The sequence below is a fragment of the Schistocerca serialis genome, chromosome 11, assembly GCF_023864345.2.
Source record: "Schistocerca serialis cubense isolate TAMUIC-IGC-003099 chromosome 11, iqSchSeri2.2, whole genome shotgun sequence".
Lineage (NCBI taxonomy): Eukaryota > Metazoa > Arthropoda > Insecta > Orthoptera > Acrididae > Schistocerca > Schistocerca serialis.
This window is the reverse complement of record NC_064648.1, coordinates 151,210,166-151,237,631: the sequence shown is the minus strand read 5'-3', so window position 1 is coordinate 151,237,631 and position 27,466 is coordinate 151,210,166. Positions and strand designations below refer to the sequence as shown.

Sequence of the window (27,466 nt, the reverse complement as noted above, 5' to 3'; positions counted from 1 at the left end):
ATACTATTAGTATCAAAGGTGGAAAAAAAATTCATACCACTTACTTCAGCTTAGCTGTTTAGGTCAGTTGAAGTGTGAGATACAGATTTTATGTATATCGCTTTTTTTGCATTCGTGGTTTTCAACTGAGGCACAGGATGCCAATGTTACTTAGATTTTTTTTGTCTTTACTAGCATTAGCAACCTGGGATACAGATTTTACATCTGTCGATATTTTCACTTCTGCTTGAACTAGTATCAGCTGAAGAATGGTTGCTAGTAGTAGCAGAGGTGAAAAAAGCAACACCTGTAAAATTTGTATCCCGTACTCCAGTTGACCTACATAGGATACTAGTGCTAGCAAAGGCAAAAAAAGTTGCAATGTGTCTAATTTGATACCGTACTGCAGTTACCGTATGAAGATCAGCTCAAGTTCGGGATACAACTCATACGTCGACAGAGGTTAACGTTACTTGTCTTTTTTCGTTTTTGTGCTAGTATCTCTTTCAGTTGCGTTATGTAGGTCAACTGAAGAATAGGATACTATAGGTTCGTATGAGTAGTTGCCATTGGGCTCGTGCGCATGCGCAGAGCTGAATTCGCGTATGAGCAGTGCCTTCCTCCCTCTTCTGGCTCCTTGAAGTGTGGCTGTTTGCCGTATGAGCGGTAGCAGCAAGTAGCCAGATGCTGCCGCACCCTTGCTGCCAGATTTGCGCATGTGCAGTGTTTTATAGTTGGGGGGGGGGGGGGGAGGGGGGTCCTTTCCCACGTCAAACAAAATAAAAACAGGTTTATGTGGCTGGGAGCCATAAAGTGAATTAATATACATTCTCATAACCATGAAAGACCAAAATAAGTCAGTAGTTCCAATTTTCTGATTTTATGTTATTTCCACAACATTAGCAATCAACCATTAATGTCTTAAAGAAGCTATTTCTGTTCTATAGATGAATTTGCTTCTACTTTTTTTTCCACTGAGGCAGTTAGTTTATTTGAAACGAAGTGTTTCATTCCACACTATTGGCTACTTTCAACCTCGTTCAATTTCAAGTGGAAATTTTCATTTTCTGGGATGAATGACATTATACCGTAAAAAGAACCAAACATGAGAATACAGTACTGGACCTCCAAGAAAATTGGTATCGCAAAAACCACATGAAAAGCTGAATATCAGGTACTTCAGAGTGCATCTGGACATAGAAACTTGTAATTAGAGTGGAATGAAGCATTTTAATATGGTTTATGAAATTCCGATTTTGCTGGAGTAGTCTCGGAAGTCTTGTTTCTTTTGTGACACTGTAAGATCTCTTAATGCTATATACATACGAACACGGTAAACATTGACTTGAAGCTGACTAAGAAGGCAAATTTGGTCAGTAGTTTTGAACTAAATATTTTGTTTCAAATATGACAGCTGTAGCAGAATTGTACAAATCTGCCTTCTGTGAAAGGGTATTTGATCACGAGACACTTGTGTAGTACTTCCTCTAGGCCTGAAGTCTTCTTAATTTGTGTTTGTCTTAAATTCTTAGAATGTCATTCTATGCTAAATTGTAGACTAGCAGCATATTGTGTTTTATTGTTTTAACTCCCCACATGGCTTCATATTTATTCCTACAGTAGAATATAAACTGCAAGTTGTACAGTTCCTTTGCCCCACAGACAACCATGTTAATTTTTTACGCATTTTGAAATAGTCATGAAATTTATTGTCCATTGTGGTGTAAGCTAAACAAGAAACTTTTTTCAAGAATTTTGTATTCAGTCCTATTAGCTTTTTTCAGTGCTGTGTAGATGTAATCCTGTTGGAAGTGCTACATAACAATATTGCAGAGTACGAATTAAAAATCTGTCAGTCAACCTATAGACAGACAATATGTATATGTGCTGATGGAGGTGTGTGTGTGTGTGTTTGTTTGTTTTATTGTCTCTATCAACATACCAACACTTTGGTTTAGTAAGTTACAGCATCTTTGGAGTAACTTACAAATGAAAGTGTTGGTATGTTGATAGACAATAAACACACACACACACACACACACACACACACACACACAAATTTATTTCAAGCTTTCGCAACCCAAGGTTGCTATAATAGGAAAGAGGGAAAGACGAAAGGGTGTGGGTTTTAAGGGAGAGGGCAAGGAGTCATTCCAATCCCAGGAGCAGAAAGACTTACCTTGGGGGGGGGGGGGGGGAGGACAAGTATACACTCGGGCACACGCATAAATATTGATCTGCACATATACAGACACTGGCAGACAAATGTAAATGCAAAGAGGTTGGGCAGAAATCACTCGAGGCGGAAGTACAGAGGCAAAGATGTTGTTGAATGCAGGTGAGGTATGAGGGGCGGCAACTAGAAATTAGCGGAGGTTTAGGCCTGGTGGATAACGGGAAGAGAGAATAAATTGAAGGGCAAGTTCTCATCTATGGAGTTCTGATAGGTTGGTGTCTGTGGGAAGTGTCCAGATAACCCGGACGGTGTAACACTGTGCCAAGATGTGTTGCTGTGCACAGAGGCGTGTTTAGCCACAGGGTGATCCTCATTACCAACAAACACTGTCTGCCTGTGTCCATTCATGCGAATTGATAGTTTGTTGCTGGTCATTCCCACATAGAAGGCTTCACAGTGTAGGCATGTCAGTTGGTAAATCATGTGGGTGCTTTCGCATGTGGCTCTGCCTTTGATGGTGTACACCTTCCGGGTTACAGGACTGGAGTAGGTGGTGGTGGGAGGGTGCATGGGACAGGTTTTACACCGGGGGACGGTTACAAGGGTAGGAGCCAGAGGGTAGGGAGGATGATTTGGGGATTTCATAGGGATGAACCCAGAGGTTACGAAGGTTACATGGACGGTGGAAAGACAATCTTGGTGGAATGGGGAGGATTTCATGAAGGATGGATCTATTAACTTCCCCAGATCAAGTGATGCACTCACTGGTGGGGTGTGTGGTTCTCTTGAACATATTAGTTATTGCTTTTGTGATATTGGTATATGTAATGATACCTGACAAAAGTGAGTTACCTGTAACTTTAAAAATTTCATTCCATTCTGGGTTGTGTTATTAAAGATTGGCAGACACGGATGTTAAGTTTATTGCCAACTAGCTGGTGTATCAGGTGAGATAAAGAATTCTCCTCTCCAGTACCAGTTAGTGGCAGTGCTTTGTAGACATCCCAAATCCCTTATATAGTTAGTTTCTGATGTGCTGTGTATGTTTCGCAGGAATCAAATTATTCCACAGGGACTTGTCTAACATCTAATAAAACTGATGTGTATTAATTGTGCAATTAATTTGTAACATAAATTGCATTATAAATGTAATTCCCAAATGTGTGTTCTGTATATCTTACCAAGGTGGAAACCCTTCTGAGGTGACAACAATAGTGAGCATATACAGAGGCAACAAGTCATGGGATACCTCGTAATATTGTTTTGGACCTTTTGCCAAGCACAGTGCAGCAACTCAATGTGGTGTGGAATAAACAACTTGTTGGAAGTCCCGTGTTGAAATATTGAGCTGTGCTGCCTCTATTGCTCTCCATAATTGTGAAAATATTCCTGGTGCATCATTTTGTGCTGGAACTGACCGCCCTATTAGATCCCTTAAATGTTAGATGGGATTCACATTGGGCAGTCTGGGTGGCCACATCATTAATGTGAATTATCTGCAACATTCTTCAAACAATTGCTAACAGTTGTGTCCCTGTGACATGGCACATTATCATTCATAAAAATCCATCATTGTTCAGGACCATTGTCCTTGAGTGGCTGCAAATGGTCTTAAGATAGCCGAAAATAACTTTTCCCAGTATGTGATCAGTTCCATGTAATGTACACATAGCCCCCACCATAATGGAGCCATCACCAAGTTGCGCAGTGCCTTATTAACAACTGTGGCTTCGTAGGCTCTGTGCCACGCTAGAATTCCGCCGTCTGAAATTGGGATTCGTCTGACCTTGCCGTGGTTTTTCCAGTCATCGAGCGTCCAAACGATACGATCACAAGGCTAGGACAGGCACTGGAAGCGATGTACTGTTAGCAGAGGCACTCGCATTGGTAGTCTGCTTCCATAGTCCATTTCACCTCACTGTCCTAACAGATACATTCATTGTATTTCCCACATTGGCTTCTGCGGTTATTTCACACCTTGTTGCTTGCCTGTTACCACTGACAACCCTTTGCCAGTGCCGCAGCAGTGTTGCCCGTGGCGAGATGTAACAGTTGGAATTTGGTATTCTCGGCAGACTCTCGACATTGTGGATCTTGGAATAATGAACTGTGTAATGCTTTCCGAAATTGAATGTGCCGTACATCGACCTGCAACTACCATTCCGCATGGGAAGTTTAATTGCAGTCGTGTGGCCATAATCACTTAAGAAACCTTTTCACCTGACTACAAATGACAGCTCTGCCTCCTTTATTCCTTGTGTACATGATACTACCACCATCAGTATATGTGCACATTGCTATACCATGACTGTTGTCATCTCAGTGTACAGTAATAAGATAAACTAATCATAGTGCTATTAATGCACTAAATATGGCAACTTCCTTTCACTTCATGCTTAATGCTATTCGCAGTACACCAACTAAATTCGAATGAATGAATTTTAACAGAGCTTCTTGTCAGGTTTGTCCCCCTGTGGGTCCGGGGGTTAGCCCTGCGGTATTCCTGCCTGTCGTAATAGGCGACCAAAAGCAATCTCTCATGTTTTGGGTCAGTTTTGATAAAAAATCATCCTCTGCCCAGTCACGGTCTTTACTCGCTTGTGACAAGTTGGGGATGTTTCAGTTACAATCATGCCCCATAAGACCTTAAATATGATCCAGGTTATTATGTTCCACAGGGACCTTCTTTTGCAGTCTGACGACGAGCTGCACAGCAATTTAGAGTGGTGAGATGTTAATTTCATCTGCCACGTTCATCGAGGTTCGAGGGATAATCAGGTTGCCACTGGTTCCTTCATCTTGGCCTTCGAGGGTGATACATTGCCTGAGGAGGTCGAGGTGGTGGTCTACCACTGTGACATCAAGCTCTATATCCCTCACCTGATGCGGTGCTTTAAGGGCTGGAACTTCAGCCGTATGTCTTCCTGCTGTACTTCCAGTGTCACATGTCGAGATTTCGAACACCCATCACATCCATATACTCCGTGTGCCCTGCCTCCCATCTGTGTCAACTGCAGAGAGCATCATTCACCTTGCTCACCAGGCTGCAGGATTTTACAGAAAGAGGGGAAAATCATGTAATAAAAGACCCTGGACTGACTGACTGACCGACACCGAGGCTAAGAGGAAATATGAACGACTCCATCTTGTGCGAATGACTCCGTCTTATGCCGCCACTATGACAACAGTGGTAGCCCCATCAAGTTCAGCGAATTCGTCGGCACCCAAAGCCGTAACACATCTGCACCTTGACCTGAGGGGCACTACGCTCTGTTGCTCCTGTGCCACCTACTTCAGGAACATCATCTCCCACCCATTGGGGACGTCCATCTAAGCTGGAGAAGCATCAGACTTCTTTGGCTCATCTTGCTCAGAAGTGGTCCCTTGGGTCCCTCTCTTCCCAGGTTTCCACCTGTGTGAAGGATGATGCCCACCAGTGGTGTAAGTGCCCACAAGCAGCTGGTTGTAGGGCTTCACGATCCTCCTCAGTCCCAGAGACTGAATCAGTGAAGCCCTCCCAACCAATGAAACCCAAGGAGCAGTGAGAAATTTCCAAGAAGACCACCTCTAAGACGAAGGAACTTACGGTGGGCCCACCCCACCGCAACGTACGAGCTCTGCCGAGATTCTGGCATCTACTGAGGACCTAGATCTCGCAGGACCCTCGGACACCGTGAAAGTCGATCGTGTGGGTACTCAGTTGGTGGCAGCGGGTGACCCAGCGGTGTAACCTACCACCTCGATCTCTTCACGCCGTTTTCCTCCGTGGACAATGTCATCCTCCAGTCGAACTGCAGCAGTTTTTTCCACCACCTTGCTGAGCTCCGACAATTTCTCAGCCTTCATCCTTTCTTCTGCATTTCTCTCCAGGAAACTGGGTTTCCGGTGATGCAAAACCCTGTCCTCCGTGGCTATTTAGGTTATTATAAGAATCCAGCAGCTTATGAGAGGGTATCTGGTGGAGTCTGTGTCTACGTCCTTAACACTCTTTACTGTGAGTGTGTCCCTCTTCAGACACCTTTAGAGGCTGTCGCTGTTTAGGTTTTGATGCCTCAGGCTGTTAACTGTCTGCAGTCTCTATCTTCCGCCGGATGGTGATGACCCGCAGCGTGTATTGGCTGCGCTGATAGCCCAATTGCCGCCACCTTTTCTGTTATTGGGGGGGACTTAAACCCCCTTAACCCTTTGTTGGGTGGATTGGTGGCAACAGGCAGAGGCACTGTCACTGAGAAAGTGTTGGCACAGCTCGACCTTTCTCTATTAATGATGCCTCCACACATTTCAGTGTGGCACACGGCATGTACTCGGCCATCGACCTTTGTCTACAGCCCCAGCCTTCTACCGTTTGTCCATTGGAGTGTGCATGACAACTTGTGCGGTAGTGACCACTTTCCAATCTTTCTGTCACTGCCCCAGCGCCACTCACCTCGGCGCCTCCCCAGATGGGCTTTGAATAAGGCTGACTGGGACTGGTTCACCTGCATTGCCACTCTTGAGCCTCTTTCTCGTAGTGACATTGATGCGGTGGTTCTCACGATCGCCACCGGCATCGTTTCTGTCACGGAATGTGCAATGCCCTGTTCTTACTCTCGGGATCATTCTGAACGATGCTCATAACCGTCTGGCTGCAGTGTTTTCACTGCCGAGCTGGTCGCCATCTCTCGCACCCTAGAGTATATCCGCTCCTGTTCAGGTGAGTCCTTAGTTATCTGTAGTAACTCGCTGAGTGGTTTACGAGCTATCGACCTGTGTTTCCCTCGCTCTCGACTGGTGACGGCTATCCAGGAGTCCGTCCACTCTCCTGGTGTGGACCCCAAATTGTGTCGGCATCCCGGGCAATGAACACTAGCCAAACCGTCTGTCGGTGCACCAGCTTTGGAGATCGGCCTTTCGGAGTGTGATCTCCATTCAGTTTTGCGGCAGAAGGTTCTTGGTACCTGGGCTGATGAATGGCGCACCCTGCCTTCACTCGGCAAACTTCGGATTGTCGAGCAGACTACCGGTGGGTGGCACTCTTCCTCCGGGTCTCTCGCAAGGACTGTTATGCTCTGTCGGCTGCGCATCGGCTACACCTGGATGCCGCACGGTTATTTATTGTGGCGCGAGGACCCACCTCTGTCGCTATGGTTCAGCATTGACAGTGGTCGATATTTTGTTGGACTGTCCACATTTAACTGTGCTCAGGCAGACATTTGCACTGCCTGATGTGCTCCCTGCACTTCTAATGAATGATGCTGTCATGGCAGGCTTAGTTTTGAGTTTTATTTGTGCAGGGGGTTTTTATCGCTCAATCAAAGGGTTTCTCTCTTTTGTTGTTTCTCACCTTTGGATTATGCTTTTAGATTGGGCTTTTTAGTTCTTGGTGGTTGGCTTTTCCCTTTTTTTTGTTTCTGTGGTTGGCCAACTACTGTACCACTCTGTGTTGTTAATTCCTCTTTTCTGGTCGTTGTCTGTTTTCTTGTTCTGTCATCCCTTGTCATCTCTGTTGCTTGTTTTTGTTCCTTGTGGGTGTTTCATGATTGTGGAAAAAGGGACCGATGACCTTTGTAGTCTGGTCCCTTCAACCACCACAAACCAACCATCTTGACAGGCTTGTTGACTCCAGTTCATTGTAGATCTCAAGTTATATCTGTTACCGTGACAAAGATTTTGTTAACTCCCAAACAACTTTGGGGGGGAGGGGGTGTCGTTTCTGATTAAATCCTTGACGTATGGACTCTAGTTTAATGTAACATTTAGTTTGCATGTCACACCATTGTGAATAGGTGTCACAATACATAGTGCACACAGTCAGCTGCACTTATCTTGTGAGGTAGTGTATTGTTCCCTGTGGAGAATCCTGCATGACTGCCAGACGCACACAGCTAAGTTTCTGTTTGATGAATGGGTGTGTTGTATCCCAGGCTATTTTCTCAAAATCTTTTTGAAAAATATATATAGCTGGGTGTCAATGCAGGATATGACGTCCTGTCAGTTATGCCATGAGTCATTAATAACAGAGATAGCTTAAGGTTATTTCTAGGAACCTCCACAACATTTTAAATAAACTATGAACACCATTAGAGCCAACACAGTTACAACTCTGTTTATCTATTGTAATTTTGAGACTACATGTGGGTAGTACGTGCCTTGTGTCAAAAGTAAAATTAATGCATCTGCATTTGCCAGTTCATTATTGGTACCAATGCTTGCTACTATGTTGAAGTAATTGTTAGTTCGCTGGTCCGTGATGGAATTTTCACTGCTGTCGGCAGAGCTTTTATCTCGGTCAGATTGTTGTATCACTGCTTTTGTTTCTTGTTTAAGAATGATCTGAACTGCTCATGCCTAAAGCCTGGAGTATTATAGATATTGAGTATAATGTAAACATTTCGCTTTTTTAAAGTAAGGCTGGAGGATTTTTTATATTTGTGGTGGCAGTGGACTTTCCTCAAAACTACAGCTTGTTCTCTAGCTCGGATATCACTGAGACCTGTGCAACCTACTTTCTGTCTTTAATTGTATTTGTTTATAGGTGCTGAAGGTAAAGTGGTGAAATTGAAGTGTTTGTTCTAAACAAACTCGAATTGGCATTATCGAGTTGTTAAATTACTGTATCAGAAACTGGGCAGCTTTTAATTTGTCGTTTTTACCTCCCAATTTCAGTTGCTAAATATGGCCAGTAACAGAGGCAGTTTGGTTCACGCTATGTCCGAGCTCCTGACGAGGGGCACGGGTGCCAACGTTACGCTGTGTGTCCGAGATGGTGAAATAGAGGCGCACAGCTTAATACTCGCCGCCAGGAGCCCGGTCTTCGCAGCTATGTTACTGCAGCACGACACGGAGGAAGCTGCCAGTGGCCGTGTCCAGATACCGGACGTAGAGGCTGCCACTATGCGGCAGCTCGTCCGCTACGTGTACACGGACGAGGTCCCGGAGGGGAAAGAATCTGCGGCAGAGCTACTCGCGGCTGCCGACAAATACGGCCTCCTTCTGCTGAAGGAGGCTTGCGAGGACCAGTTGCTGCAGAATTTGTGTCTAGAAAATGTGGCGGAGTGTGCGGTGCTGGCTTCGCAGCACTGTTGCTCGCGCCTGCTCGGTGCCGCCGTCGAGGTGATCTCCCGGGACCCTCCGGAGGCCCGCAAGACGGAGGGCTGGCGAGAGGGAGTGGCCTGCTGCCCGCAACTGATGACGCAAATCTCGCAGTTGGTTGAAGCGAAAATCAGGTTAGCTGGAATTCTAATTTCGTTTGTCTTTGTAAGTAGCACCTACAAAGTAGTGAGCCTTCTCTTGACACTTCCCAAAGGAATGGTTGGAGGTATGTATTTCACTAGTGTAAATCTCGCATATTCCACACGATCTGCACTTGGGACTATCAGTGTGTGTATTCTGTAAGGAGACACTCCGTAAGCATTTTTCTGCTCTGAAGATATGATGGAACTTTCACATCCTTCTGCTGTATTTTTGAAGGCAGTGTTGCAGTTTACAATCAGTTGCGGTGAAAATTTAGTGCAGATTTGGGACGTAAATGTATACTTGCCTAGTTAATTAGACCCAAAAAATTTTAGCAGAATTGTGCTTCCTTATATACAGTAATATTTTTAATCTGACTGCTGTGAGGGCTAAGTGTATTTTGCATGTGCACTTTTCTCCATTTTTGTTTTAACTGAATGTAGTGATTTAAAATGTTACATTTGTCATAGAAAACCTTGTATACAAATGCAGTATACTGTGCTGGAATTAAATTTTGGATGACATTAGCTCAAATGAGCAGTTGGCTAAAAGGTTTACAGGGCTGGATATTTCAATATAAAAAATACTTCCATATAAGATAGGCTTCAGAATAACATGTTCCCATCTACCACAATTGCTGCTGTATACAAACCACTTACTTGATATGTGTTGCCAGGAGAAGTGCGTGCTGTGGGTGAATACACCAAATAGTTCTTCCTGCTCATCTTTCGCTTACTTTTTGCTGTGCTTCTTACTTAAATCTCTCAAAAGGTGCTCTAATACTGTGCATTGCCAAATAATTTTCAAGAAACAGTGGGAAAGTTTCACGATCCTGTCGAATACCGTAGGACGTTGCTAGTCATCGGGCAGCAGTATTTGCAAAATTAGAGGTGGTGGCAGCCAACAGTCTTGATATTCATTTCTTTCTTCTGGGCTTTTATTTAACAAATGTCTTCTTTTGTTATGATGCACATTTCTTTCGAAGGGAAAAAATATTATACCATATAATTTTTCCCACGTGGAATGTTTCCTTCCATTATATTGATATCAATAATCATTGTGGTATATTTGGAGACATCTATAGTTGACCTAATAGATCACAATGGAATGAATATCTGTAAATCATGTAGTCAGGTATAACTTGAGTGTGATATGCCCAAGTGTATTGAGAGAAAAATAACTGTCACAACTATTTATTTAATCTTGATAGTACCTTCCCACAGGTGTATTTTTATTATGTAAGGTTAAACATCTGTCACAGCAACGAGTGTTCGGTGAAAGGGTAGCGTGAAGGACTGGACTGATAAGCAGTACGAGGACACGCTGCCGTAATCGGTAGCATTAATGTAACTTGTCAGATGGCTGGCTTTCTTGTGTGGTACCTCACAGGCTAGTGAAATTTAGTGCCAGTTTCTCAAAAAAGGCTGAGCAGCACTTTGTACCAGAGCAGTAGTTGTCAGATCTGTGTATCTGTCTGGTTTCTGCTTCTTGTCAGGTCTAATTTGGTACACCACCCTCTGACGTTTCTTAGAGTTCTAAAAATGTCAAGTAATTCTGTGTAACCTCAAAATCTCCTTCCCCATCCTGGAGCAAACTTACAAACCTTAATACACATTTCTCACTGATCGTGTGGGCTTATAGCATTCAATTGGTATAGTTAATAATTTTGCGACTATCTACTGTGACAGTAAATTTCTGTGGAAAGTACTCTCTCTCTGTTTTCCAGTGCCGCAAAGGACGCCGCCTTGAAGAAGTGGCTGCACGAAGCTGCAGAACGTGGAAATGTGGACGAACTCCCAGACATACTGGCACAGGGAGTGGACATAAACTGCCGGTGTGAGAACGGTTACACGGCACTTCACAAGGCGGCGAAGGGTGGCGACGTCTTGGCCGTAAACTGGCTGTTGGAGGCGGGTGCCGATGTCAGTGCACGGAATAACTGGCAGCAGACGCCCCTCCACGTAGCAGCGGGACAGGGCAGGCAGGGTGTTGCGATGACCTTGCTGTTTTACGGGGCAGACAAAGACGCGTGGGATGGTAGCGGGCAGACGGCTCTGCAGGTTGCTGCCGCGTGTGGTGAAGCGTCCGTGGTCAACCTGTTGTTGCGGGTGGGAGCGGACCGATCTGCTGCCGGATACGGTATGACGCCTCTACAACTTGCCCAGGCGTACAACAGGAAGACTGTCGTCGGTATTCTGAGTGGTATTCATCCGGTGTAAGGTGGACCTTTCGTACCATTTTCGATAAAGCAAATAAACTTCTGGTTTACTGTGAAACGTGTCATTGAATTATTCAAATATTTACCTGCTCTTCCTTCCCACTTCTCTCTTCTCCTCATAGTGGTCCTCCTTCCACAGGTGAGACTTCCTAAACTCCTACTATCAACTACCCTGAAATTCCCAAAAAGTAGTGTTTTACACTTAGTCTACTGGCAGTAGATCAAATGTTTGACTGGCATAGGAGAACAGAGTTCTATTGAAACTGCTCCAGAGCATCAATCATTAACATTTGATCTTGACTGTGTTCCAAATACACATCATTTTCAGTGAGCTTCTGGTGTGGTATTCTTGTAAACCAGTTTCAAGAATCGTACACCACATGCTCTTCCCAGAAGCGTCCAGTACTTCTATTAACACAGCCTGAAATTTGTGTGTGTACTGTTAATCCAATGGTTAGTGGTGAGAATATAGGCGCCCATACTTCCGCCAACACTTCATGAACTATGGAGTTGCTGCAAACTTCAGCATATAAGACACTAACGTACTGAAATTACATCAGGTTACTGACAATGTCCCAGGCTGCCTAGTTTGTCAATCTAATTTTATAATGGTAAATGTAAATACCGCTGACCAAGGATACTGCTGTGGGACTTTGTGACTGTGTTGCTGGAAGGTTAATCAGCAGATTGGGCATAATACATTCTTCAATTGATGATTATATTTATCAAGAGATGAGTTATGGCCAACCACAAACAATTCAGTTACTGGAAATCACAAATGTCATGAAATTTACTCACAGACTGTAGAGAAGTTGCAAAATGTGTATCAGTTTGCCAACTTACTTAACATACTAAATGCATTTACACAACAGAATGCAGAGTGGAAGGTAATACCGAAGATAACATGTCAAATTTAAGAGCTGTTATAATGATATGATTCTAAAGATTGTAAATCATAATGCAGATCTCAATGTTTCATTGCTCGTGAGGCTCTGACACGAGCAGGACCTGGTACTCCTGGAAATATTTCCCATCGGACAACTAAATCAGTGATTATGAACGTTTAAATTTTTTGGTGAACTGGAGTCATTGCAACACCACATTATGCTCTTGGAGACATCCTTAATTTCACTGAATCTGACAGTTTGATCAATTGAAATGAGGACCATATGAATTGAATGTAATTTTAACCCTTACATGAAACATCTCTTAAATGTAAGTAGAAAGATGAGATGTCTCACAGACCTTGTAATATTTTCATCAGGTAACTACAGTAGCTGAATAGTAAACTATTTAATCTTAAGAGCAGATGAAATCCTATTTAGCTCTTACAACACGATTGCCACAAGTTCTGTAAATCAGGAAATTTCAAATGTGTCATGGAAATTTGAAGAAAAAAGGAAAACCTCATCTTCGTCTCAGTAGATGAAATTGTTTGTTCACTGAGATGTCATGCATTGTCACTGGCTAGGTGCTGCTTTCTTACCCCCTCATTCTTACAGCTTCTCCCCTTCGTACCCATTCCCACAGGAAGCAGTCAGTGCTGCCACCATTTACTGCTAGCTTAGCAGCTCCCAATGAGAGGCAGGCGGGCACGAGTAGTGGTTCGTCTCGATCTGATTCTCGGAGACTTTTGATACGGCGGCCAGAGATGGTAATGTGTGTGTGAGTTGGCCGAGTAATTGTGTGAATGTGTGTGTGCGTGCTCATTTTCTGACATGAGCTATGGCCAAAAATTCAGTTGTGAGAGTGCGGTTGTCTTTCCTACGTGCCTGTCTGCAGCTTAGTGGCTGTCTTCACAGTGAGTTGCTACCTCTCCTCACTGGTACTGATTCTCAGAGTATTTGCTTCAGTTATCTGTTGCACGGATTCGTCACTGCGGTCTCATTTCATCAACGTGGTGTCTGTGACACAGGAATAACTGGCTAAATGAGTGGACTTCTGCGACGGGCCAAAGCTGCTGGCCATTTCTGAGGGGTATCTGTAACAGATTAGGACTGCCGATACAAAGCGCGTCATTTCCCACTAACGTGTGAGCCCTGCCCGTCGGGTCTAGTCTCGCTGATCCGGCCCCAGGTCCGGGTCTGTGTGTGGCATAATGGAGCAGATTTACACGGTTTATCCGTGGACCTAGCACTGGGGCTCCTCGATGGGTGAGAGGCCACACGATGGGTTTCAGGAATTGACTCTCACAAGTACTTTGTACATTGCAGTGTTTCTTAGACTTTTTATACTAGTATATTTTGGCACCACAAAAGTAGTTTAGAAAGTATCAATGATAAGAAAATTGTGTTAGTCACTGGTGGTTTGTATGTTATTGAGTCAAATATCTTGAAGAAAGATTACACAGTACCTGTAAACTGACATGACACTGTGGTAATAACTGACAATAATGAGCCTAGTAGAACCAACATCTTACAGGTGTAGTGTTGGTTTACACAATTCTTCCACACTTTACACTTCTTTCTAGACACCCACATTTTTCTGAGGTTATTTCTGAAATCAGTGAGGGTATTTTAAATCTGGCTTGCAACTCCAAGGAAATGCATATTTTTATCACCAAAGGTTTTGCTTTATTGAAATAAGTGGTTTTGATGGAACCACTTATTTTGGGTTGCTTTCTCCATCTAAAAGCAGTTCCTTACAAAAGATGTTGATGTTAGTACTTAAGATTTTTGCTCACACAGGAAAGAAATACAGACGTCCTTACATTTTTTGTGAACCTGGGTGTTTACTTACCCTTGAGACCTCAGAATGTCAGGGAAAAATCGGGTAATTTCTCTTCAGGATACTTGTGGCAAACCTGTAAAAAGAAACTTCGTTGATCACGTTAATCAAAATTGTGTGTGTGTGTGTGTGTGTGTGTGTGTGTGTGTGTGTGTGTGTGTGTGTGTGTGTGTGTAGTCGTCACTTAGTACTGGTCTTGAAAGACTGAATATACTACGATCCCCATACATATCAGTCATATAGGGATCATATAATTGAAAAATTGCATTCAATCATTCTTCCTGCACTCCATGCAGGAATAGAATGGGAAGAAACCCAAATAACTGGTGCATTGGGATGTATCCTCTGCGGTGCTGGATGTAGGTGTAGAATTAAATGAGACTGCAGAAAGTGCAAACGTTGGTAATAATCAAATGATCTGAAAATACTAATTTGCACAGTGGACGCACATCTTTCTACTACATTCCAGACAATTTGACTGACCCTGTTTGGTGCATTTATGTGCTGATTTCTTTTGCTATGATGCACAGCACTTCGTACATATATTCTTTTCTGTTCTATCAGTTGATATACATGCGACGTGTTGTCAGACGATTCTGCTATATTTGAGATTTGATAGGCATCTGTACCAAAATTCAACTTTTGCCTGTAGTCAAAGCATTCCTCCTTTCGAAATATTGTGTTGTGTTTTTCTTGCTGTAACACAGCAGATTTGAATGTCTTCACTTGTAATTATTTTGGCTATAAAAGACTATCCCTGATATGAGTAATTATCTGTGGAACTGGTCGTATCAGAAAGAAATTATCACCCTGCACTAGAGTGTGTGCCAATACGAAACTTCGTGGAAGATTGTGTGGTGGACCGAAACTTGAGCTCGGGACCTTTGCCTTTGTCTGCCAGTACCTCGTCTCCTGCCTTCCAAACTTCACAGAAGCTCTCCCGTGAAACCTGCAAGAGGAGCACTCCTGAATCCAGCCAATTGACCAACTGGCACTCCCTGAAGTTGGGAAGGTAGCAGACGAGATGCTGGCGGAAGTACATCTGTGAGCAGCACAGGTTGTGAGTTGTCGGGTAGCTGTCAGTTGAGCCCTTTCCCACAGAAGGCGAAGGTCCCGACGAACTATTGGACTGACAGCCTGTGTTAATCTGCCTGGAAGTTTCAGGTCACAACAACCTCTTTTACCAAAAGACCATTTTCTTTGCTAGTATCCCTCTGTTTTGTGGTAACCATCAGCTGCAACAAAATCCGAATCGTCAGTCGTCATTTCAGTGTTAGATTTCACCTAAATAATAACTGATTTGCTCCTGAGCTTCAAAATCTTGATAAACTAAAGACATCTTATTCGTCTTAGAAAGTCACCCCATGCTATAGCTGAAAAATAAGTTTCATGCACATAATATAATACCTGTTAGGCACCTAATTTCACAGTGACTTCTGAACAATATACTTTATCATTAGAATGACGGTCAAGTTAATTGCTGAATGTTACTTTACTCGCGGCACATATTAAAATGAAGGTACTGAAAGACTATTATTTCTCACAGTGCTATGACAGTCATTGTTCGCAATGAGAGATCGCTGTATTGGTTTGAGGGTTAAGCCAGGTTTGTGGTTAAGAGGAGACTGGTCCTGAGAGCATGGTGTACAGGTTAGAAATGAACTGCAGTGTCATACTTCTAGCCAGTGTTGGCAGCTATCAAAGCTGAGGTACATCGGGCGTGACATGCTGTCGAGAAGTGAAATACGGTGGCACTGGGTAGCAATTAACCTACTTGTCAGACTGGCAGGGTAGGTGTGATTAGACAGTGTGCCCATTTCCTAATGGGAAAATCTGTGCAACTGAGTCTTTTTGGGAGGGGGAGGGGTGATTTGATCACTTAAGGACTTGAGTATTTATTGGGACATATTCATTTCTGAAATCTCTGCTTGCTTGCTAACTGCAGACAACATGAATATTATTGAAATGGGAGACTTGTCTGACTCGGGTCACTACATCTATTGCTTCCAGACTGTTGTCACTTAAGGCTTTATGGGAATGAAGTCTACAGCCGGATAGTTAAGACAATTCTACTTCTATAGGCCACGTCAACACAAGACCAACAACAAAATGCTGATGTTTAAACCTTGTGGATTTATCACAGAGCAGGAAACACATGAAAATAAGCAGCAATAAAACACGTTCAAGCTAAGAAAAGCCATCACACACATTTAGATACAGCAAGAGAATGTAATAAATGGAAGCGGCCTTCAGATTAAGCATGAGGAACACTGCACCAAATTGTCTTCAATATTGTTTGATTGGAGCAATTAGTGACTTTTTTCCTTTATTATAATGAGGTGGTTGGGCAGACCATTCTTCTATCAACTGATGAGCACTGCATCTCCATCTCAACCCCCACCCTGTGGAGAAATACATGTAGAACATTGTCAAATTTTGATCTTCAATTTTGGAAAAGATAAACTGTGTAACATTTATTTAGATCTTAAACCTGAGCATTTAAAATACATGAATAATACGTGGTTACTCTGCAAATCAGTCAACTGCCTGGCAGTTCATGAAACCCACCTTGACAATAATTCTCTATTATTCCACTCTCGAACAGCTGTATCTTTCCGTGCAAGCTGTGATTTCTCTTATTTTATTATTATACCTGTCTCTCCCGATGTAGATTGGCATCAACAAAATGTTTTCGCATTTGGAGGAGAAAGTTGGTGATGTAAATTTAGGGAGACGATTCTGCTGCAAAGAAGAATGCCTTGTTTTAATGGTATCCATCCCAAATCCTGCATCACATCCATGACTCTTTCTCCCTATTTCAAGATAGTACAAAATGTACTGATCTGTGAACTTTCCCGATGTACTCTGTTAATACTACCTGGTAAGGATCTCCCAGACTACACAGCAGTACCTGACGGGCTAGTGTAGTGCAGGCAGTCTCTTTAGTACATCTGTTACATTTTCTAAGCTTCTGCCAACAAAACGCAGTCGAGTTTGCTTTCCCCACAACATTAAGGCATATTAATCCACCAGAGCAGTGTTAGTAATAGTTACTTGGGGTTTGTGTAGCATTGCCATATACCTGAAAACATGTTTTCACAATGTAGCTTTATGTAATTCATAAATCACGGCAAAAGCTTCACTCAAAATGTTTTTGCTAAATGTATGTATAAATTTAGAATAACAAGTTTGTGTTCAAACAGTAACCGAACTTTTTTTTGTACCCAAAATACAGAAAAATGTTAAGTGACCATGTTTAAATTTGTTCTTCATGTGGTTGGTTACAGAATGAAAAATTTAGAAAAACTATATGCCGTCCATTCAAAAGAGATTTAGGTATAGGCAATATAAAAGTTCCTTCGCGTACTTAAACCATTCATCTTTTGTTCCAACTGAAATCCCAATGAAATGCATCTATAAGACCCGTACATGCATCTTGATAGTATGTCATACTGCCAAAAGTTGCTCTCTACACCTGACATAACATATGCAGTTCAGAATTTTGTTATAGGGCAGGAAGAGCAAAGGTGTCAAGTTTTGGTTGCTTTGACTTTTAGTAGCTAATGCAAAAAAAGGAAATGAGTTAATTCTGGCATAGAAATAGTTAGTGGATTGTCATTTTTACTCTCGGCTGCTTTCACATTATCTCTATGCAGCCACATTCCCATATGTGAGTGGTCTTTGGGCATGCTTTAAATGACAAGGCATACTGCAGTTAATTTGTAAATAATTCTCTCCGTAACTGCTCACTAAATTTATTTTCATTTCCCTATCCCACACGTTAATATGCCCAGAGTAGTTACCTGTAGGATTGTATTACTTTTTCTACAATCTTAAACATTTACATTGTAGCGGTTCCACCTGCTTTGAATTTCTTTGTCTGTCTTCGGTGTCGACGTATTGTGTTGCTACACTGGCTCAAAATGGGTTGTGGATTCTGACACACACTACTGTAAATCATGTAGCGGACAGGTGCACAGTTCCGTTTCACAGTACTTTAATATTTGATGTTATACAAAAGGAAAATTAAAGTTATACAGTCAGTGCACTATTATTTAACCTTCGATAAGCCTCATTAATTGTAAGCAGGCGAAACTCAACATACTGCTTCAATCGTTTCTTGTTGAACATCTACGAGCAGTAAAACCTAACCACAGCACAGGTTACTCATCTGAAACTCTGCTGTGGTCTGTCTGTCTCATGACCAAAACTCGGGCCTTTATACAGGGTGTTACAAAAAGGTACGGCCAAACTTTCAGGAAACATTCCTCATACACAAAGAAAGAAAATATGTTATGTGGACATGTGTCTGGAAACGCGTATTTTCCATGTTAGAGCTCATTTAATTACTTCTCTTCAAATTACATTAATTGTGGAATGGAAACACACAGCAACAGAACGTACCAGCGTGACTTCAAACACTTTGTTACAGGAAATGTTCAAAATGTCCTCTGTTAGTGAGGATACGTGCATCCATCCTCCATCGCATTAAATCCCTGATGCGCTGATGCAGCCCTGGAGAATGGCGTATTGTATCACAGCCATCCACAATACGAGCACGAAGAGTCTCTACATTTGGTACTGGGGTTGTGTAGACAAGAGCTTTCAAATGCCCCCATAAATGAAAGTCGAGAGGGTTGAGGTCAGGAGAGCGTGGAGGCCACGGAATTGGTCCGCCTCTACCAATCCATCGGTCACCGAATCTGTTGTTGAGAAGCATACGAACACTTCGACTGAAATGTGCAGGAGCTCCATCGTGCATGAACCACATGTTGTGCCGTACTTGTAAAGGCACATGTTCTAGCAGCACAGGTAGAGTAGCCCGTATGAAATCATAATAACGTGCTCCATTGAGCGTAGGTGGAATAACATGGGGCCCAATCGAGATATCACCAACAATGCCTGCCCAAACGTTCACAGATAATCTGTTGATGACGTGATTGCACAATTGCGTGCGGATTCTCATCAGCCCACACGTGTTGATTGTGAAAATTTACAATTTGATCACGTCGGAATGAAGCCTCATCCGTAAAGAGAACATTTGCACTGAAATGAGGATTGACACATTGTCGGATGAACCATTCGCAGAAGTGTACCCGTGGAGGCCAATCAGCTGCCGATAGTGCCTGCACACGCTGGACACGGTACGGAAACAACTGGTTCTCCCGTAGCACTCTCCATACAGTGACGTGGTCAACGTTACCTTGTACAGCAGCAACTTCTCTGACGCTGACATTAGGGTTATCGTCAACTGCATGAAGAATTGCCTCGTCCATTGCAGGTGTCCTCGTCGTCCTAGGTCATCCCCAGTCGCGAGTCATAGGCTGGAATGTTCCATGCTCCCGAAGATGCTGATAAATTCCTTTGAACGTCTTCCTGTCGGGACACCTCTGTTCTGGAAATCTGTCTCGATACAAACGTACCGCCCACGGCTATTAACCCATGCTAATCTGTGCATCATATGGGCATCTGCCAACTCCGCATTTGTAAACATTGCACTGACTGCAAAACCACGTTTGTGATGAACACTAACCTGTCGATGCTACGTACTGATGTGCTTGATGCTAGTACTGTAGAGCAATGAGTCGCATGTCAACACGAGCACCGAAGTCAACATTATCTTTCTTCAATTGGGCCAACTGTCGGTGAATCGAGGAAGTACAGTACATACTGACAAAACTAAAATGAGCTCTAACATGGAAATTAAGCATTTCCGGACACATGTCCACATAACATCTTTTCTTTATTTGTGTGTGAGGAATGTTTCCTGGAAGTTTGGCCATACCTTTTTGTAACACCTTGTATATCATCACAATAATAGGTGCTGAAACAACACATTGTTAATATAGTTATGCAAACAATACCTTTGACAAAACTGTTAATTACTTTGGAATTAATGAAAGGCTGGGTTTGCTAACGTGTTTTTGAATAGAGCTAGATAAATACTTTAAGATTACTGGTACTTCATCTTCCAAATGTTAACGGTTATTGTATAATTTATATTTGCTTATATGTCAATAATAGAATTTAAGTTACAAAATGATCACTGATTTCACCCTCTAACACGATACTAACTATGAATAGGCAAAATAAGTTAGAACATCAATTACATACATAAAACTAAGCACAAAATTAGATCAGTCGTTATTTGCTTTAAAACTGAGAGCCAGTCTTTATCTTTCATGGAAATGCAGATTATATTCTGTATGTTAATGATAATTAGTTAAGAGTAACAAAACGAATTTAAGGAGGCAGATGGCTAAACAAGAGGTGAATTAAAATTATCCCAGCTTCCTTCGTCACATCAGTGTACAGTATACATTTTCTTGCCCGATTTGATAGGTCCAGTACATCAAACCATTAATCGGGTTGATAATATATATTGGCAGTGCGCCACTGGTTGCCAACGATTATGACTCCTATCATAACTAATATGCACTTTTGCATTGTGTTAATTGAATGGAAATGAATTGTCAAGAGGAAGGAGCCTAGTAAATGGTGGAGTAGCTGGCAAGACAAATTATATCGGCTACTTATTCTATCAATCAATCAAGGCTCCATTTAAAATATCATGGGCTTCATAGGAATGCAGGGTGCTACAAATCAGCTTGCTACACAGACAGCGCTGTTACACACCTTTGTTGCAAGAGTTTCCAGCTGCAATGTTCAGGGCCTCCTTGTACACTGCAGTCCCCCTGATTGTTGACTAATCTGTTCACAAGAGCCCCTACCTCAACTCTCACCTGGACCTTCTGTGTAGACTTGTGGAATATATGGAAAACTAATTCTGAAAATTTAACATCTAAAGTCAATAACTATCATAACGCAAGTGTGTGCATTTACATCACTACTAAAAAATCCTAGATTCTCATCCAAGTGATTTGTATGGTTAGTGGCAACTGCAAAACCATTACTTTGCGTTTGTCATTTCTCGCCGCACGTAAAAACCACGCTGTCTCAGTGATTTCCATTCCTGGCTAATAGACATTTTAAGGCTTGTGCCTGTTAGTGAAACTTTCCTCATAAAAGTCATTTAAAGGTGACTGATCAATGAGTATGTAGTGTCATCACTTAACCAACATAGGTCATAAATCAGTTATTCAGCAACAGTTTCATTACGAATGTAAGTCTTTCCCATATGAACACTAACTTACAAAAGATAACTGTTACATTAAACGTTAAAACAATATATACTGCCACAAAAAAAGTTTAGATTTGTTCACAATTGCCAAAAAGAGACACTACAAACAACAGATAGTTTTGTAAACCAGGAAGTGTACAGAAATGCTGTAATTCATACCTTAAACTGTGACTTGACTATTGTTGGACAGCTCTTTCTCCCCGTATCTCATTATTTAATGGAGGGACTCTTGGCATTCAAGTACATCAGTATTTCTGGAAGAACTAAAACGTTTAAAATGAAAAGGTTGAGGAATGCTGTGTCAAGCAATTTATTATGTTTAGGAATATTTCGATAATGTTAAGTCATTCCCTGTGCTAAGAAGTGCATCTGTAATTGTAATGGTTTTAAGGAGTGTTACAATCCTTGCAAGTTGTTATTGGCATAAGTTCAAAATTGTTGAAAGATACACACTGGATGAGATTTGTCTTGTGATTTTTTTTTTTAAACCATCTGCAGAAATTGTTAGGAATTTAAAAGCAAATTATAGTTTAATGCCAAGGTGTCAATATTTGCTGCTCTGCACACAAGCCAAAACCAACATGCATGTTAAAGGTGGAAGATAAAAAATTGTTGCATGTACCTCACATTAGATTCGAGTCTTGTCAGATGTCAAGTACAGACCAGAGCAGCCGTACGTACTAGACTTTTGTACGGAGTGTTTTCTTATATGACTTGGATTGTGGAGAGCCACAAATGCCGCAGGTCCCAGCTGTTGTGGCTGCACGGTCCTCAGTCAGAAATGGCAGGTGACGAATCGGTGGCGGTTCGTCTCATGTATTCGGCAAATTGCCTTTTACAGTACTCGAGCTCTGTTACAGTCCTCCAATACTTCTTCCAGTGCATTTGTTATTTTGAGCATTTACTGGGACCTTTCTCTACCCATATGGTGTACAGGTTCCTTCATTTGTTCATTTAGGTCATTTGTACCTAGACAGCCAGACGGGTGGACCGGTACTGCCCTGGATTTCTCACTTGTGTTGTCACCACTCGTGCCTCACTTTTGTATCTTAGGCTCAGTACTACTGTGGTGCTTTTAATGCATTTTCCATCTCCAGTAATACTTAGGCTAACGAGATTTCTAAGAGAAAACTGGGAATCTTTGGTTTATATGTAACTTCTTTACTACAGTTATATGTACCATTGTCAGTTGACGTGATATTTTTAAAATCGACAATATGACAACGCTGTGGGTGAAATATCTATAGTGAGAATGCATCTTCATTTTGTGAATTGGAAAGGAAAATGTTGGTACATAATATAGAAACAAAATTCTTTTCTTCAGAAATAATCACTGACATACTATTTTATTTTAATAACTTGGATATATTTTTCTGCAATGTTTAGTCACGTACTTCGTACAATTTGTTAATCCTAAAAGCTTTGTAATGTAATTGGTAATCGGATACAGATTATATCTTCTTACTAAAATTTAACATATCGCTTGACTGCAGATTGTCAAGGCAAGTGCGTATACGTGCTGACCAATATTCGATGAGCACTGCTAACACACTCTGCATTACTCACATAATTCACAAATTTAACTTCCGTACGGATGCAGTCACATTAGGAGAAATGTAAATCAGGCTCCTTTACGCCTTTGGTTTTGCTTTTACTTGTCTTGAAGGTCATAAAGTGGATTATCAGTACATTAGAGGTGGGGACAGGTAGTACCCACTTTTGTTTTGAGCATCTCCTACTCTTTCTTCTGGCAGAGGGCTAGTTAAACTAAATGTTGTAGGCCTACGTATTGTGAAAATATATATTTCTATAATGTACTACAAAATTTGTTTTCAGAAATGCTTGAGTGAGAAATGTTATTGCACTCATTTTGTTTCTCAATTAAAAAGCAGGACAGCTGTGTCCCAAATGATTTTCTGGGGGTAGCAGGACTTCTGGTCAGCCTAATAATATTAGTGTAGTTGAACCTGATGAGTACCTCTGTTAATGGAAAAATGCTGTTTAATAATGGGGAAGTTTCAGTTCAGGTATGAATTACAGTATTTTGGCAGTTGCCAATTTTATGTCATTCGACTCTGCAAAACGATTGAGTTTTTGTCCATTTATCTCTTGTGCTGGTTGAAAAAAAACTATTTTATGCAACCATTATATTATCTTTTGTAACTTTTAGTACTGGAAATAAAAATTACTGTAGAGAACTATTGCTAATACTGGCTAGGTGATATTAGACATTCTTACATTTCACTTGCCAATTGACTTTAAATGAATATTGTGAGCAAAGTTTCGCCAACAACAGGGACAAAACAGAGAACTGTCAGTTATGAGTGGAAGTCATTGAGATCGGCATGGTTTTCATGTGGGACAAGGAGTGACTGACACAATGTAATTTTTTTTTTTTGTGTGTGTGTGTGTGTAATTGTTGCTACTGCTGGAGTGTTGGTTCTTGGTCGTTGGGCTTGGTAAATACGTATTGCTTTCTGGAATTCTTCGCAGCCGCGAAAGGACGCGGGGTGGCCTCTTGATTGCAGTCTACGCAGTGTGATGTAGCATTTACTGGGAGGCTGCAATCTCTTGCTCTATGGGCGCCACCGCAGCGGACACAGCGAGTAGGCATTGAACAATAGTTTGCGGTGTGAAAGAAACCCTGGCACTTTTTACATTGTGGTGGACCGTCTTTGTTTTGATAAGATTCAACTGTTACCTTCGTGTCAAGTATGTAGCGGACGTGGTAGATGCCGTCGTTCTCAGGTTTTCTGTCAAGTGTTACGCAGAAGACATCCGTGGGTCTTAATTGCTTTGTATTATTGTCTCTTTTCTTGTATTGGTGAACGTTTCTCGGCTTGAAGTTGGGGTCTCGTAAGTCCTTGTCTACTTCTGCTTCTGTGACTGTTTTGGGTAAACCTTTAATCACAACTTTTAAATGTCTTTCATTTTGCTTGATGAGTAAAGTTGGAGATGTTGTGGTGATGAAAGAAGTCGAGTGCTGTCCGTTGGTCTTTCATTGAGTCAAAATGATATTTGGTAGTGTCTCCTTTATAGATAGCCTGTATTGGTCCTTCCATGTGCTTTTTTACTGCTGCGTTGAGCGTTAGGTAGTGTCCTTTATATTGGATAGTGATGGGCGGGATCCTTGGTTTCTTTGGGATGGCTTGAGGAGCATTTGATGATGATGGAGTTGGTTGGGTTGCAGTTGCTGGATTAATGGTACTATTGGTTCGTTGAGGTGGAGGTAAGAGAGGTTCAAATCGGTTTTCTGTCTGAATGGAGAATTGTTTGTGCGGTGCAGTGTCATCTTCAGTGTTCTTCCGTTTTGCTGTTTTCCGTGGGGGAGGGGTTTGGAATTCCCCTTCCCCATCGTCTTGTTCCATGTCTTCTGGCTCAGATATCTCAGAATCTGAAGAGTAGTAATATTGTGAAAAGTTGTCTTCGTCGTATGTTTGATTTGTGTCTTCATTTGTCGAGTTTTTCTCTGTGTCCTGTCGTGGTGCGCCGTGATTGGTTGGTTGGTTTTTACGGAAAGTCGCCATGTTGCTGTCTTGTTGTGCTTGTTGTAGCTTTTGAATTTGCTGTCTGAGTGCGTGTTCAACGTCTGTTTATTGTGTGTTGGTGGTATTTGGCTCAGACCTACCCGCGTGATCTGCCTCAGCCCTATTGCTAATTCTTTGCCTGGAAGGCCGCGGACGTACAGCTCGCGGGGGGCCGGCCTGCTCTCGGTCGGGCCCCCGCGTCTGATGCCCTGGGTCTTCATCGTTCCCTTCGCTATCCATTTCTAGCCCCAGCTAGTCCAGGGAGGCTCTCCTGATTCCTATTTCGCCCTGTCAACCTAACGACACGACAATTCCGCAATACGTTCACAACGGTGCGATGTAAAAACGCCGCCCCTTTGTGAACGTCACACAGCTCGCGCTGCTCGGAGCCCGATGTGCTGAGCAGTGATGCGATCTTTTTGTACTTTGAAACCTGGAGCAGCTTTTTCAGAGAGTGATGCTAATGTCTTTTGTGGTAAAGCCTTCCAATGAAGCCCAGTTTCATCACAATTGTAAACTTGCTCCCTAACAAGATTCAATTCAGCCATTTTATCTGTAAATTGCTCCCGGAACTCAGCAATTACAGAGCTATACGCGCTGAGTTTTTCTCCACTGATATCAAGTTGGCAAATGCCATGATGAAATTTAAACTTGTCGAGCCATATGATACTTGCTTTAAAAGACGAGTCACCATCAAGTTTGTTGTTCATTTCAACAGCCTTGGCCATTATTATAGGTCCTGAAAGTGGAATCACCTGACCTTTTGCTTGTATAAACCTTCGGTACATTGCAGTGTTAATTCATCATAATATTTTGCAGGTTTCATTCTCTTTCTTGTTTGCACATCTCCATCCATGCTCTGCATTGTTGACACATGTTTTTCTATTTTATCAGCATCATGTTTTATATCGTTAACTGTTGTTCTTCCAATACCATAAATCAGCGCTACACTTGTCGCAGTTTCGCCCTTTCTTAAGCGTTTTATAATTTCAAGTTTTTGATTAAGTCCTAAAACAACACATTTACGTTTTTCAGACATTTTATCAAGTCACTGTATCACACACACCTGCAGTAAATACGGTAGTGTAAAATATTAGTGAATAAAGCTTATTCAAGTGGAAAAACATGTAACACGGCACAGTCCGATAGATACACTGCGACAATTGCAGTCTTCTAGCCACAACTGGAAACAGATCCAGTGGTGATTGGTGGCTCACAAGTGAGACAAAGACAAGAAAAAGGGGAGATGTGTTAGCACGTCAACTGAAGGTCACATTTTATGTACCATTCTACGGCGGGCGGGTACACTCACTTCCCACTAAACTAGAGTAAATAAACAAAGCAAACGCGTCACTGCACCTTAGAGCATTCTGTTATTACAGTATTATTATGCTGTTACAGCAGTGACGGATAACAGAAACTGACGGTTTAAAGAGTGACAGTTAATCGAGTACTGTACTGGAAACTTTTCTACAAAATATTTTAGGGGAGAAAAGGATGCATTGGAAACAGATCTAATTTGCACAACTGTTGCATTCCTCAGCATTTCAATCTTCAGTGGGAATTTGTGAACCATGTAGTCACAGGCAGCAATTAAGTATTTCCGAACAGATGAGAAGAATTCCACCTTCTCATCATGCTTGAGGCAATCCACAAGTTGAGAATGGGGTTCAAATGGCTCTGAGCACTATGGGACCCAACATCTGAGGTCATCAGTCCCCTAGAAATTAGAACTACTTAAACCTAACTAACCTAAGGACATCACACACATCCATGCCCGAGGCAGGATTCGAACCTGCGACCTTAGCAGTCGCGCGGTTCCGGACTGAAGCGTCTAGAACAGCTCGGCCACCGCAGCCGGCAAAGTTGAGAAGTACAACTGCCAATGACCAAATCACAATCATCCTTCTGGGTTCTTCTGCTGTGGTAATCAACCTCAAAAGGAGAACAGGATTTTATCACTGTAGGTAGTGCAAATTTAGTCATCAAATTCTGTAACGTGTCCAGCAGCAGACCTTGCAGTAAATGGATGTGAGGTAAACTTGATTGTAAAATTACATTTGTTTTGTCAAATGTAGGTATAACATTTGACAAAAACAGACACAAAGCCATATTTAAATCTGATGACAGAAACATAAAAATCCTTTCTTCACGAGACAGGTTGTACTTAATAGGGGAATCCTGTTTACTTATTTTTGATGTAGATGAACATGGAATTCGCAATCCACTAGCTCTTTTTCTTGAAGAGGCACTATTCTCAATTGGTGACTGTTTCACCTTCGGTATATGATAAGTGTGGAGACGCCCTAGCTGATCATTCTTACCGGACTTCACTTCATAATTGAGCAGGCTGGTCAAAGGCTTCCACTGTTCCAGTAACCGAAGTAAACATTTGCTCACAGAAAGCCAACGGGTGCACACATGCTTCAATATTTTCGTCGTCTCGACATCATATAATTTCTGAAATTCTTCCAGTTTCTCCTTTC

The 27,466-nt window shown here is 42.1% G+C and overlaps 1 protein-coding gene across 4 annotated transcripts in view; it reads left to right on the top strand.

Moving 5' to 3' along the window:
• Positions 1-27,466, top strand: part of LOC126427102 (poly [ADP-ribose] polymerase tankyrase-2-like) — a 543,050-nt gene that overhangs the window by 4,586 nt on the left and 510,998 nt on the right. For 3 of the 4 annotated variants that reach the window (XM_050089313.1, XM_050089312.1, XM_050089314.1), the window contains exons 2-3: positions 8,801-9,360; positions 11,094-11,463. The exons of the other annotated variant lie outside the window; for it this stretch is intronic. In XM_050089313.1, coding sequence (XP_049945270.1) covers positions 8,810-9,360; positions 11,094-11,463 — 921 coding nt within the window. In that variant the 5' untranslated portion in view covers positions 8,801-8,809. The remainder of the gene's footprint in view (positions 1-8,800; positions 9,361-11,093; positions 11,464-27,466) is intronic. 4 annotated transcript variants of the gene reach the window in all.